General features: G+C 37.6%; 1 protein-coding gene across 6 annotated transcripts in view; it reads right to left on the bottom strand.

The window, feature by feature from the left end:
- Nucleotides 1-9,710, bottom strand: part of AGL (amylo-alpha-1, 6-glucosidase, 4-alpha-glucanotransferase) — a 75,809-nt gene extending 66,099 nt beyond the window's left edge. For all 6 annotated transcript variants that reach the window (XM_065887128.1, XM_065887137.1, XM_065887146.1 and 3 more), the window contains exon 1: nucleotides 9,629-9,710. In XM_065887128.1, coding sequence (XP_065743200.1) covers nucleotides 9,629-9,710 — 82 coding nt within the window. The remainder of the gene's footprint in view (nucleotides 1-9,628) is intronic.
- Between the last annotated feature and the right edge of the window lie 6,179 nt (nucleotides 9,711-15,889).

Here is a 15,889-nt window from a genome sequence, read left to right as displayed (position 1 = left end):
AAGTGAGAGAGCCTTATGGCTCACCATGGCCATGGAGAGAAAGTGCTGACCAAGCACAGGAGACAGAGAGCGCAAAGGACCTAGGATGGAAGCATGCCTGGTGGTTCCAGAAATAACAAGAAGGTCAGCATGGCTACATTGGAATAAGCTGTGGGAGGAATAGTAGGATATAAGGAAAGAAAGGTAACAAGGGAGCCAGATCATGCAGTCTTAAAGGTCACTGTAAGTATTTTGGCTCCTTCACTGACTGAAATGAGCCAGTGAACATTTTTAAGCAGGAGTGACATGACGTGTCTTGTGTGTTAAAAATATCCTTCTGAAGATGTCTGCTTCTGATCATAATGGAGTAACTGGTACTGGACTTGCCCTCTGATGAAAAACTAAAAGAACTACATTAACAACTGTTCTCAAAACAGGTAGAGAGGACTGTGATGCCTGAGAGAAGGATGATTTCTATGAACCTTCTAGTTATCAGACTAGGGGACCTTTTTGGACTGTGACACTGGGAGCAAGAATAGTAATCTGAGTTGAGGAGACAGAGATTAGAGTTTCGGAGGGTGAAGAGACTGCAATTTTCAGGGCAGAGTACGACAAGAAGGGAGCTATGCAGAGACGGAGTTCCAGGAATTTACCTAGAGTCATCTTGAGTCTGCCTGAATACTAAACTGTACATGAGTAGGGTTTGACTACATAAGGCTGGGAAAAGAACAACTAGTGGGAGCTGTAAATTGAACAATTCTCAGAGCTCACTCAGGCCTGGGATACATTACAATTTTTAAGCAGCCAGAGTTAAGAGACCTTGCTGAACACCTGTTGTATTCAAGAGAGTCATGTCTTAAGTAATAGGGTTAAAGTAGCCCTAGAGTAAAAATTACTCTAAACCTATCCTATCAAAGCTTGAACACAAGCCTCAAAAGGATTAAGCTGATCCACAGATAATGTAAATGACTTCTAAAATAAAACTTATCACTCCTTTAAAGCAAGACAACAAAATCCAGAGATAAAAACAGAAAATTCACAATGTCCAGCATCCAAGAAAAAACTGCTAAACAGAAAGAGGAGTTGAGGGAGTTGACCACACAGATATCTGGAACAGAGCATTCCACACAGAGGAAACAGAGACCTAAAGGACTGAGACTTCTGCTTCTGGCAAAGATGGAATAACAGGGATTGGATTTACCCCCCTCCCTGAAACTTAAAAGAAAGAAACCACCACCCAAAACAAAAAAAACAGACAAAATATATGAAACAATGATTTTTCAAGACCCTGACATCAGGCAACAAAAGTCAGTGATCTCTGAGAGATGGAAAGTAAACAAGATGAGCCCTACAATTGTCCCTGCCTACTTACTACTTTGAAAGAGTTTCCAGGTTGGGGCACAGGGAGAAGGAACCCAGGCAGACCTCAACTGACTTCCTGTGTTGAGGAGACGGAACTAAGAATCTGTGGAGACGAAGGCAGCTAGAGTTTTCAGATGAGAGTTGTGGATAAGGAGGAGAAAGCTGCACAGAGAACTCCAGAGATCTGCCAAAGGTCTCCCTTGAGTATTCAGAAGAGTATTGATCAGTGCACGTCTCTGAGAAAAATACCTGAGACCAGGAACAGTGCTTGTTCTCACCAGCTAGACCGGGAGAACTCATAATTCATGAGGCACTGGGTAGAAAGTTCAGAAGGATCTTGCTTCAGTAGTGGGGAATAATGAGCCTTAGAAAGGGCATAGTTCTAGACTGGCTTAACAAATCATAAAAGTAAAACTCAAAAGACTATAATATTTCCAAGTAACTTCATTCCAGAACAAAGACCAAGAACATTTATAAGAATCCAAAAATACTCAGCACCCAACAAGGTAAAATTAATAATGTCTGGCATCCAAACAAAGATTATGAGACATATGAAGAGGGAGGAAAACAAAACCCATAACAAGGAGAATAATCAATCCATGAAAACGGACCCAGGAGTGACACAGATGTTCAACTAGTAAACAAGGTAGGATTTCAGTTATCATAACTGCATTCCATATGTTCAAAAAGTTAGGTCAAGACATGGAAAATATTGAAACAAAAGAAAAAGATCCAAATCAAACTTTTAGAGATTAAAACTACAATGTCTGAGATGACAAATACAGACAATGGATTTAATGGATGGTGAGACGTGGCAGAAAAAAAGATAAGCGAATTTCAAGACACAGGAATAGAAACTATGCAAAAAGAAACAAAGAGAGAAAAAAGAATCTAAAAATTTGAAAGAGCATCAGACAATTCAAGTGGCTTAATATAAAGAGTCCTCAAAGGAGAGAAGAAGGGAGACGTAAATTATTTGAAGAAATAATGGGTAAAAAATTCTCAAATTTGGTGAAAACAACAAACTTACAGATCCAAGAAGTTCAACAAATCCCACACACAAGAAATATGAAGAAAATTACACCAAAGAACATCAAAATCAAATTGCTCAAAACCAGTGAAAATGAGAATATCTCATAAGCAGCCACAGAGGAAAAAAGACACCAGTATGTACAGAGGAACAAGGATAAGGATGACAGCAGATTTCTCATGGGAAACAATGCAAGCAAGAAGACAGTGGAGCAACATCTTTTTTTTAAAACATCTTTATTGGAGTATAATTGCTTTACAATGGTGTGTTAGTTTCTGCTTTATAACAAAGTGATCAGTTATACATATACACATCTCCCCATATCTCTTTCCTCTTGCATCTCCCTCCCTCCCACCCTCCCTATCCCACCCCTCTAAGTGGTCACAAAGCACAGTGCTATGCGGCTGCTTCCCACTAGCTATCTATTTTACATTTACATGGTAGCGTATATATGTCCATGCCACTCTCTCACTTTGTCCCAGCTTACCCTTCCCCCTCCCCATATCCTCAATTCCATTCTCTAGTAGGTCTGCGTCTTTATTCCCATCTTGCCCCTAGGTTCTTCATGACAATTTTTTTTTTTTTTAGATTCCATATATATGTGTTAGCATATGGTATTTGTTTATCTCTTTCTGACTTACTTCACTCTGTATGACAGATTCTAGGTCCATCCACCTCACTACAAATAACTCAATTTTGTTTCTTTTTATGGCTGAGTAATATTCCATTGTATATATGTGCCACATCTTCTTTATCCATTCATCTGTTGATGGACACTTAGGTTGTGGAGCAACATCTTTAAAAGTACTGAAAGATTAAAACTGTCAGCCTAGAATTCTATACCTGTTGAAAATATCTTTCAAAAACAAAGGTGATAAGAGCCAGGTTTTTCACTGTCAGAGAAAGATGTTACCAATAAGCAAGGGAGACAGCTACAATGAACCCTGCTGTGGTGATATGAATCAGAAATATGAGTGTGAACTGCTATTTATTTATATATAAAGAATGTCAGTTTGGTTCAAGGCAAATGCTGAAATAGAGAACACATAGATATATTTCAGTCATGTCTAAACTTGCTCTTTGATAGAAGTAAATCTCTCACAGTGATGTTTGACAGGTGGTAAATTCTACACCACAATATTAAACATTGGGTAAGATATTTTTTGTGAAGAAAAGATATCAGTATAAGACATTAAGAGAATGCTGGACTCTTCCAATTTATGCTAATCCAATTAAATACTTCTGTATTTGCCTAGAGAAATATGAATGCTGTTTTATATACTGCAATACATATAACATGAGGGAATGGAAGTTCTAGGCATTCCTGGAAATAATTATAATTTAGTGATAAGTTCTGCTAACCATATTCCTGGATTGGACCAAAATATGGATATAAATTTATTCACAGTAAATGGATTTAGCAAGCAATAAACAAATTATTCAAATGTAGTTATTAAGTAACTTTGCAAAAATTGAGGAACTCATTTTTACTTCTTACTTTTACTATACGGTGAAACTAATAATTTCTTTTCCAAGTAGCTACATGAACAAATTTTTCTATAAAGAAATTTGGCATAAACATACTAAGAATATTAATAAAGTTTAGATTTTTTGGCTCAATAATTTCATAAAGACATTTATTTTCTGAGGAATTAACCAGTGATATAAACATAGATTATATATAAGGATGTTCATCACAGTTTATTATAATTAAATAAACTCACAACAAACTAAATATCTAATGATTGGAAATGATTAAATTATGGGACAAATTATGGTATTCTGTAAGCAGGAATAGTATAAAGCCACTATAAATCATATTATCAAGGGATATTTAATAACATGATTACTTTTACTGTTTTCTTATATTTTATGCATCTATATAGATCCTTTCAAATCCTTTCTGGAAAAAAGTATGACTGAAATGTGGCAGTAAGCAGGGAGGTGGAATTCACATGCCATGACACTGTAAGCAGGTATCAAAATTGTTTAGATAGTATAAACCCAATTTTGTTTTGAAACAAAAAGCATAAATAAAAGACTTTTTATAACTTTTTATAATTTATAAAAAGGTATAAAATTGGGAAACATTTTTATATTAGAGCTATAATTATGAAAAGATAGACTGAGAAGTAATTGCCCAAAGAATTAAAATGTGAAGTTTTAATACTTAAGTGACTGTGAGAACCATATTTATATTTGCAAGGATGATTAAATTTATTACAGAAGTAATGGTGTCATTTTGAACAGTACAAATATCAGAGATTAGCCATCTGAGCACAACTAAATAACCTGTCCCTTGTTCAGCTTATACAAATATTGTTTTTATAATTACACAAGGATTCAGAGAACTTGTAGAACAAAGGTTGAAACTCATCCAAAACCTCTAAAACAGTATTTGGATCAGTGGTCTACCTTCAGAAAAAAAATGACAAGTAGTCTCCAAATTTGAATATTTATTTATATAATATACGTGTATGATAATTTAATAGATCATGTAATTTATAAAACACAAAAATAAGAATAAGATGCAAATAAAATAAACAATATTTTAAATAATTAATTTTATTTACTAATTAATGGAACAAATCTTTTGGCTCTCACTAAAAGTTAATATTGGTAATATCTGTCATGAAAGTAATGTGATTAAATTAATTTTAAAAGTCTTGGTTTAATATTGTCTGATAAAGTAATTTAGATTCCAAGTCCTATTTATTTTGATACTTGATTTAATGACCTCAGATTTGAAAAAAATATGACATAAAGATACCCAAATCCCAATGGATAAAGTTCTTGGTAGGTATGTTTACTAGTCCATGACCTTAACTTTTCAATTCCATTCATCAGTTATGTAAATATTTTTGTTGAGATGTGCTAGTAAATATAAATATTTTCCTTGACATACATCAATTGCTTTTACAAGCTAAAGAGAAGATGTCCCATTTTATATATTAAAGAGATGATCTGAAAACCAACTGAAATTCTTTATTTGGTAGATTTCAAACAGATTAGAAAACTTTGTTATCAACTTTTAAAAGTGAGCAGATATTCATTTATATGGGTAAAATCATATGATGAAAGTGTTACTAAAAATACATATTCAAAATGCTCTCCCTGTAGCAAGGGTTGGCAAACTATATGCTCTTTCTGTAAATAAAATTTTATTGGAACAGTCACACCATTTATTTATGTATTGTCTATGGCTGCTTTCATAGTACAATGGCAGAGCTGAGTAGCTGCAACAGAAAGCATATGGCCTGCAAAGCTGAAAATACTTGCTATCTGAACCTTTACAGGAAAAAAATGTGTTGAACTCTGCTCTACAGCATCAATTCCCAACAAAAGCAGTTTACTTTCACACTCATGTTTACCTCAGAGTTGGATTGTGTTTATTTTTTCTGATAATATTTTCTAAGTATACTATAGAAAAAGCTGTGTGTCATTTCAGAAAAGGACAAAACTCAAACAGCAAATTTCAAACACTTTCTAACTCATCTTTAAGTTTGACAACCTCTTGAGGTAAAAGAGGCATGTACGGTTACACTACCTCTCATTACAAAGTATTATAAAGATGTTACTATTTAAGATAATATAGCCTGTATATCTACTTAACCTGGTTTAGGTAAAAGTGTAATTCATGGCAACATAATGCAAACAAACCAGTGGCAGTATGACTGTCAACCTCTTCTAGACCTATAACCACCACTCTTTCCTCAGAATATATCTTTTTTATTATTAATGCATCTGACGTACAAACTGAGAGCATCAATATCAATTTATATATTAGCAAAATTTAATTACTTTAATTAAAATAGAATTTTTTTTTTGGTAGTGTTGCGCAGCTTGTGGGCTGTTAGTTCCCCGACCAGGGATCGAACCCAGGCCCTTGGCAGTGAGAACACAGAGTCCTAACCCCTGGACCACCAAGAAATTCCCCTTAGTTGACTTTAAAAATAAAAAATAGATAGGTAGATACGTAGACAGAAAGAAAGAAAGAGAGAAAAGAAAGAGAAATAAATCCTATTCTTTCTATATCCCAATAGACAGGTCAGTGCATACCCCCAAGGGTATATATATATATAGCCACTCTGTAGACCTCTAATCCATATCCCTGAAACTAAAATTTTTATATACAGTAAATGAAACATCAGAATACCTAGAGTGTATCAGCTTCCATGATTAATTGCTCGGTTTGCTAAAATTAGCTTAGCACAGCAGCACATGGTGTGTTTATCTTATTCCTCATACACAAGGAATACTTTACTCGGATTAGCCATTTCCCTCTTGCAGGCAATTAAACTGGCAAGATGAGTGATTAAACTATTACTGTAAACTAAGTTTTTCTACCCCATTCCCTCCACTCAATCTATATAAACTTGACTCCTAATCAAGGAATCTTTATAAATATTTTCTTTAAAAAAATAGAAATTGTAATTTGACCAACCTATATAAAAAATGGAAGAATTCCAGGTTTAGGGAATAATGATTTTATTCATTATTTGCCACTAAAAGAGATAGGAAATACAGGGCCAGGCTATCATTTGGCTAGAAAAGATAATTATGCAGTCTTGTACTTGTTAAATTAGAAGAGTCTGTAGAGATATTAGCCTTGAAAATGCACAGGAATCATTTCTTAGGGAAAAGTGAAAAGGAAGGCAAAATGAAGAAGGGCTTGGTGAAAGAACCAAAAATTGCCAGAGCTTTTCTTTACACCTAATTGGTCACCAAGTCTTATGAATTTTAAAATGTCTCATACTCTGTCCCTTTTTTTTTAACCCTGATGTAGTTAAACCAGACATGTTTTTAAAATAGCCTTCTCCATGATTTCTTGTCTCCAATGTCCCTTCTCTTCATCTTTCACAGTATAATTATCTTCTAAAATAATACAATGACATCATTACTGCACGAAAAAAATTCGACATGTTCCCATTTATATCATTTGGATGAATTTACTGGCTTTAACCAGAGTTACAGAGTCACCATATTCTTATTTTATAAACCCTTCAGAGTTCCCTCTTCAAATAGCCTGGCTAGCTTTAAATGGCACTTTAGTAATCAACCAGCAAGGATTTGTTAGCTGTAGTACACTGCACTAGGTTTGTAATAATTTCTATCTTCACAGATCTTAAACTCCAGTTGGACACTATAAGCTTTTAGACACTGCTACATCCTTAAGCACTTAACTGTTCTATGCCCATTGAGTAATCAGAAATCAAGGAAAGGAGATAATAACAATTTAAGGAAAAGCTTCATGGAGTAGGTGGAATTTTAGCTGAAGGCTGAGAGGGAGGCAACACATAAAATGATAGTAAAGGGATTTAATAGATATACAGGAATCTGACAGGAGTGGAGGTGTAAGAACAGGCATGAGAAAAGCCACTGGGGAGGGAATTAACAAGGGAACGGGAAAGATATAGGACACCAATAATGAGGAACAATGAGATAAAATCTTGGCTAAGGAGGCAGATTATAGACATTATAGAATGTCCTGGAAGCCAGGCAGATGTGTTTAAATTTGACCTTATGAACACCAATTAATAAAAAGAGAAGAGATGGCATAAGAAGATTATTTCAGCATCCATATTCAGGCATATGGAAGAGACAGGCAGGCAAGAGGAGACATCTGGAAAGAAATTATAGGGCTTAAAAAGAGACTTCAGTTAAAGAGAAAAAATCATCAAAGAATAGTACAAAGTTTCTAGCCTTGGAAACTAGGAAAATGGAAAAGTAAACAGGGAAGCTGAGAAGTAAAGAACATTTGAGAATTTTGAGGAGATGGTTTTGGACATGTTAAATTTAAGCAAATCTGACTGGAGCTATCCTAAGGTTCTTCCATAGCATGATACTAGGATGAAGCCAAGAATCGATGGTGAGAATAGACAGGTATAGCGATCTAGCAATGCCTTATATCTATTTAGGGCTTTAAAGCCATTTATTATTCATTTTGAGCCTCAAAACTCAGGAAAGTAGAAAAGCAGAAATTAATACCTTCATATCACAAATAAATTAACGTTTAGAATTAATGTGACTTGCCCAAAGTCAAACAACTTGTTAGCAGCAGAGCCAGGAAAATTCTAGTTCCCTACTCTTGCCATTACACTCGCTTGCTTCCAAGAAGCAAGCAAAGCTCAAGGCCTTTCTTCCAAAAGGAGTCATCAGTATGGAGGCAACAGCTGAGGCCATGAGAATGTATACTTCTTTGAGGGCAGGAGAACAGAAAAAGAAAGGATTCCTTGCTGATATACACAATTAAAATGTGGAAGAGGAGAGGTCAGCAAAAGACACCACCAAGTTGAGAGGAATACTTAAGAGTGTAGGAAAAAAAATTAAAACCAGAAAACTGCAGAGTCAGGAAAGCCTAAGTACTCAGTGATCTTAAATGCTGAAGTTGGAAGAAGATAAAGATTTGGCATGGAGGAAACACATTTGATGGATGAAATTTCTTTTAAAAATTCAGCTCTTGAGATATTCAGGGAAAAAAAATTTCTTCAAATGTTTACTACTATCAACATTCATTTGGTACAATAATAAAGGGGATTGTATTTTATTTTTCATACATTAAACTTCTATTGACTACTTCACAAGTTATATTAACATAAATAAGTGTGAAATGCTTTTTTTTCAATGCTGAAAAATATAAAGTCTAAGAAAATAAAGCATCTATTTGATGTCTTATAGAAATATAATTTGATCTTTTAAATCACAGCTCAAATATATTTCAACACAACCTGATCAGTTATTTCACTTTTTCAGCAAAAAAATATTTTCAGCTTTTTTACCTTCTCCATAGTTGAGAGGCTTTTGACAAACATAAATAATAGTTTACTTTTTGCTGTGATCTATTTTACTAATTCAAATGTCTGGTAAAGGAAAAGAGCGAGAGCTATAAAAAAGCAAAACTATAGATATACCCAAAGTAAAATTACTTATGAAGCAATTTCCCAAGTTTTAATAGTAAATGCTAATGGAAATAATACGGTCAATCTTCCGATTATAAATGCAACTTCTGTCTTAAGTGGAAGTTAGAATGCAAAGTAAAGTGAACAATTTTATTCTAACATGACAGATATAAATAAAACATTTTCAACTGAAATCCACTTTCATTAGTGATATTGTTTAGAACACAGCAACGTCTTCGCACAAATCAGGTTTAGAAAGGTCCTTGGAAATGATGTCTAGAAGTTAAAAGAAATTTTAACATGACTATGAATTAAAAATGTAAAAGACACAGAGCTAATCAAATGACTTACTACTGACCTTGTTCAAGTCTGAAGAGGGTCTTTTCCAGCTTTTCCATTTCGTTCAGAAGTAAAATCCTAATCTGTTTACTGTGTCCCATTTTGGCTTCTAGAGGATTTGAAATCTTTCAGAAGAATGAAAAGAACTCCGAAATCGAATGAGGTACCCCTACGAAACAAAAAAGGAATCAAGATAAAGAAAATAACTGTACCTTAGATTCTCTAAGGCTGACAGCCACACTTACATGTTCAAAATGTGTTTTGACCGTAGCAGAGCAACGAGAAAGAATGAATCTTATATATAAGATCAGAAAAAGCAAATTAATAGTTGTTTCCTCCCTTCGAGCACAAGACCGAAGCAAAAATTACAGTTTAAAAAAATTAAGTATTTTTACATAATCAATACGTTTTGTAAAGCCTGGAGCTGGGTGGGGGGGGATGGGGTAAAATTCCCAGTCCCAAGCCAACCGGCTTCGAAGACTTTCATATGGCACTTCTGCTTACAAGAGATTAGCCTGCTCAAAGATAACAGGTGGGAGATCTCCCCATTCCCAAATTCGGGTCGGAAGCCACCAATGGGGAGATGAGAACAGAGGGAAGCAGTTGTTGTCCCTAGAATAGCTGCCGTGAACATAGAACGTACATACAGAGCTATAGATAGAAGGAACGCATTTCCCCGGGACGCCGGCGGCATTCCTAGCACTTACACCGAGCAAGTTATACGTGCCGCTTCTGGGACACTGCAGGGCCCGCGACTCTGCTGTTAAAACAGTCGGGGGAGGAGACGCAAAGGAAAGTTAAAGGGAAAAGGCAGGCTGCCCAGGCGCAGAAAGAAGCCGCCGACGAGGAGGTCCGGGCGCCGTGAAGGGCAAAGGGAGGGGCGGCGGCAGCCGAGGCAGGGCCGAGGCCGCTGTGTGAGTGACGGAAAGCTTCTCCGTGACTCCGCCTCGCGCCGGTCCCCGAGGAGACCCTCGATCCCCACGGGGCCTCGAGAGCACACAGCCGGGGTGGGAGCTGACAAGTCCCTTCGCCCACTTCCGGGAATTTCCGCACCTGCTCGCCCCAACCGCTAGTCTCGCGAGAGTCCGGACGCGGGCTTCCCGGGTGTAGGAGGTGGCTGAGGACCAGGCGGCGGGCTGCCTTTTTTCTCAACCGGAGGAAGGTGAGACGGCTGGGGCGTGCGTGCCTCACCTTTCACAGTCTGCGAGCGCATGGTTGAACATTAAAATGCCGCGGTAGGGGGCCGCGAGCTAGGTTGAGCTGCACCACAGCGTCGTTTTGTGGACCCGCTGAATGGCGGGAGGCAAGCCACTTGGCTTTCTGTGCCATTTCTACCACATTATGTTTTGTGTCTTCGTTTTGATTTTGTTACGTGGCCTAAGTTTTCTTGGCCTAAATTCCCTGAGCCTTGATTTCCCCGTGTCTAAAATGAGGGGCCTGGCTACAGTCTCAGATATTCCATCCATCGCGTGTCCACATTTCTAGTCCTATCACAGAGCGGGGGCCCGTCTTCCTGAATACAGACATGTAAGGACTAGGTGGGTGAAGTGTGGCCAGTCTGTGAACGACCAAGGGGCAAATACACGTGTGTTTACAACGTCTGGTTGCACCTAATGTACACCGCGTAGACTTGAAGATCATCTGAGACTAAGAATCTATATTGGCTATAGCTGCACATATTTTAGGCCAGACATTCAAGACATGGTGCAGATGCCTAGGGAGATTTTATGCCTGAGGGAAAAGGAAAGCCCATTTTTCAGGGCCTTTGGAGGGCACCTAGGGATCATGAGAAAATGGACAAAAGGTCTGGAGTGTGGAGAAGAATCTTGCTTTCTTTACTGTGGAATTACTGTAGGTCCAAGAAGAATAATGGGTTAAAAACTAAAGATACTGAAATGTTTGCTTGTTTCAGTAGTTTTCTGAGAATGGCTAGTTGCAAGTGGTGCAAAACTGAGTTTGGAAACCCACAGCTCGTTTGTTCATTCAACTGACATTTATTGAACACCTACAATTTGCCAGGCACATAGGTGCTGGGAATGCGGCAATGAAACAAAGTCACTGCCCTCATGGAACTCCTACATGTGATTGGTACCAGACAGATAAATTAAGTGAATTACGTACAATAATTAAAGGTCATAAGACATAAAGCTAAGAAGGGGAAAGTATGGAAGAATCAGGAGAGGGTGGTTTGCAGTTTTAAGTACAATAATGAGTAAAGGACTTGCTGGTAAATTGACATTTGATCCAAAACAGAGAAAGAAGGTAGAGGATATCCAGGGCAGAGGGTTATACACATAGGTACAGGAAGTGCAAGGGCTGGGAGGTAGGAGCATACTTGGTGAATTCAAAGAGGTCACTGTAGCTGAGTGGACTAGAGGTAAAAAGTTAGGACAGATAGATGGGGAGGGGTGAGTGGCCTAAAAGGCTTTGTAGGCCATTGCAAGGACCTGCACTTTTGCTCTGGGGAAAAGAGCCATTGGAGGATTTTGAACAGAGCAGTGACGTAATCTGACTGACTTTTAAAAGGGTCACTCGGCAACTTTATAGGGAATAGCTAAATAAACCTTAGGGTGTGGTTAGGAAGGAAGCAAGGAGACCTGTTAGGAAGCTATTTCAATTATCTAGGCAAGACACAGTGGTGTGTGTGTGTGTGTGTGTGTGTGTGTGTGTGTGTGTGTGTGTGTAGCAGTGAAGGTAGAAGTTGTTGAGCTACCAATCTATTTTAATGGTGAAGCCTACACCACCTGCTGGTGGAGAGAAAGGAGTCAAGGATGATTTAAAGTTTTTTAGCCTGAGCAACCAGGACATTATTTCTGTCCAACAGAAATATAATATGCCACATAGGTAATTAAAATTCTTCTAGTAGCCACATCAAAAAAAAAGTAAAAAGAAACAGGGGAAATTAATTTTAATAATATATTGTATTTAACTGTATCTTAAACATGATTTCAGCATGCAATCAGTATAAAAGGTTATTAATGAGGTATTTTAGATTCCTTTTTTGTACCGTCTTCTAAATCTAGTGTATATTTTACGCTTCCAGCATGTCTCAATTCTGATAGCGACATTTCAAGTGCTTGATAGCTTCATGTGGCATGTGGACAGTGCAGAGGAAGCTGTCATTTAGTGAGAGAGGAAGCAAAGGGGAGGGGCAGGATTGGAGGGTGAAATTCAGGAGTGTTGTTGTAGACTGTCAATAAGCAAATGAAGATGACTGTCCACTTGCTTGAGATGACCATCAAACATCCAACTGGAGAAACCGAGTTACCATTTGTAGCCCTGGTCTCCAAAGGAGTGTTTTTCAAATTGTGAGTCGTAACCCATTAAGGGTTGTAAAATTGATTTATTTGTTGCAACCAGCAATTTTAAAAAAGAAATAAGAACGCTCTGAATGCACTGCATCTAATAAAAGTATTGTTTCACAAAACTTCTGTTTCTATTACTTATGTTTTGATATGCTGGGTCATGTATTTCTCCTGGGGGGTCAGGGTTAAAAACAAGTTTGAGAGCCACTGCTGTAGAATGTATGCTGTGTAAAGTCGTAATAATTCATGATTATGAAATGGTGCCTGGGTTTGAATCCCAGCTCTGCCTCTAACTAGCTGTGAAGCTTTGGAAGCTACTCAACTTCTTTGTGCTTTGGTTTTTCCAACTGTGAAGTAGGGATAAAAATAGTACCTACTATTAATTAAACAAGGACCTAAGAACTGTGCCTAATACATACTAAGTACTGTGTAAGTACAAATATCAGTGCTGACCCTGTTGTGAAACATAGTCCACATTTATGTTTGTCTTCAGTCTCTCCTTTCCATACCCCCTTTGGATTTCAGGTTTTCCTATTACTGTCTCATCGCACAGCCCACCTGGTGATCACTCTTCACCAGGGCTCCAAAATTAGCCTTGCCTGCTGTCCTTCCTCCAGCAAAACACTCACTTCAGTGCCCAGCATTTCAACCAGGTATAAGAAGTAAAACAGATTGATGAAGTGAATTGCTTTAGTAGTGAATTCTTCTTAAACAAACGCTTAAATTTAAAAAGAAGATTTGTTAATCCAAATGAGTTTAATTTGGGAGATTTCATGTTGTGAAAGAAAGTGAAGAATGTTAAGTAATGAAAACATTATGATTTAATGTGATGTGTCTCTAAGATTAAATTTATAAGCAACATATTATCCTTCTTAAAAAGAAAAGACCCTGGCATGCTATTTGCGAAGTTCTTGGAATGCCAGTGAATTTGCAGTCTAGGGCAATAGTGGTGCCATGTGCCGCCTTCATTTTGGTGAACATTTGTCATGTGCCTGTCCTGTGCATGACAGCGAGCTATATATACACAATAATCTCATGCTGGAGTTGTTAGGAGAAGACTCTCCTTGAGGAACAACTGATGGATGATCTCAGCTATTTGGCAGAGACTCTAGTGTTTTCTAAAACATTGATATTAATGCAGCTGGCGAGTGGGAGAAGGGCTGTGGTCAGAAGGGGCTTTCTTCAGGTTTGTGTATGTATGTGTATGTTTTCTGAAAGGAAAGGAGTTATTTGGGGATATTATTTACGGTTAGGTCCCAATTCTGTGATCTTCTGGGTCTGAAGTAGAGAGGCTGCCTTATTTGGTTTTTATATTCAACAGTATTTTCTGTGTATTTTGTTTTGTAGCAATAGTATACTGATATTATTAATAGTTTTACCTTATAAAATTTGGAACTGTGTTTCCAAAATCCTTTCTAAGGTGAATAATTTATTCTGCATGTTTTGAAATATCCAGATATAGCCAGTGAGGAGAAGAAGGGAAGATAGGAAAGGAAATAGAATTGAAGTCAGAGAGGTGTGGAAAAACAGTGATTTTTCAAAAAGGAAAGAGTACAACATCTCCTTTGGAGATAAACAAACCTCAGATTAGTTTCAGTCTCTCTGAATTACAGTTGATTCATCCATAAAATGGAGAGAACAACACCTCATTTGTGGGGTCACTGTGAAGAGGAGATGAAATAATGAAAGCATTTTAAGTGTCATTTGGGGACTTCCCTGGTGGCGCAGTGGTTAAGAAGCCACCTGCTAATGCAGGGGACACGAGTTCGAGCTCGAGCTTTGGTTCAGGAAGAGCCCACATGCCATGGAGCAACTAAGACCGTACGCCAAAATTACTGAGCCTGTGCTCTAGAGCCTGCAAGCCACAACTACTGAGCCTGCGTGCCTAGAGCCCATACTCCACAACAAGTGAAGCCACCACAGTGAGAAGCCCGCTCACTGCAAGGAAGAGTAGTCCCAGCTCGGCGCAACTAGAGAAAGCCCACACGCAGCAACGAAGACCCAACGCAGCCAGAAATAAATAAATAAAATAAAATAGTGTCATTTAGCATTTAGCAAAAATTAGACTTTTAATAAGGATAGCCTTAAAAAAGAAGGGGTGATGGGGACTTCCCTGGTGGTCCAGTGGATGAGACTCCATGCTCTCAATGCAGGGGGACTGAATTTGATCCCTGGGGAGGAACTAGATCCCACATGCATGCCACAACTAAGAGTCCGCATGCCTCAACTAAAGGTCCCTCATGCCGCAACAAAGACCTGGCACAGCTTAAATAAAATAAATAAATAAATATTAAAAATAAGAAAGAAGGGGTGATGAATAGTTGCCTTTGCTGGGTCAAAGATGGCCGTCAGACAAAGTAGATGAAGAGGATTCCAGGGCATGGCAGAGACAAAAGACATCACTGAAAGGTCTCTTACTCCATGAAGTATAAAGGTGAATTCAAAGAGCAAAGTCAGAGCCCAAGTTTTCAGCCTAAATTGTACAAAACTGAGGAAGGGTGGAGACTAAGAATGAAGTAAGTGTCGGTATATAGTAAATATTTGTTTGAAAATTTATTGAGATGTACATATATAGAGGGAAATATAGTTGTATTTCTATTGAAACAAAATATCTTGGGCTCTTAGAGCTAACATAGGAAAAGTCATTAAAGAATTCCTAAGCATTGATATAACAAATTAGCCCAAAGCAGTGCATGGAATGCTTGGAAAGCATGATAGGAGGAACTTCAAGAGGGCATTTTTAGTGGTGATCTTTTCTTTATTCTTAGATCTTTAAAAAGTTCTTTGGTCTCCAATTTAATGCTAAATCATTTTCCCTTGCAAGTAAATTTAACTTTCTGTTAAAATAGTGGCTGCAGAGTTTCCATATAGGAGGGTTTAGAGTAGGCAGTCTGGTTGAGGAGAAAGGACAAGGAAGAGGACCTTGAAGTTAATTTTCTATGTTTGTCAGGGTGACTACAGCTGCATATGACAGA

Source organism: Phocoena phocoena, chromosome 1 (genome assembly GCF_963924675.1).
Source record: "Phocoena phocoena chromosome 1, mPhoPho1.1, whole genome shotgun sequence".
Taxonomy (NCBI): Eukaryota; Metazoa; Chordata; class Mammalia; order Artiodactyla; family Phocoenidae; genus Phocoena; species Phocoena phocoena.
Note: the sequence above shows the minus strand (reverse complement) of the source record. Positions and strands in the feature narration are given on the sequence as shown.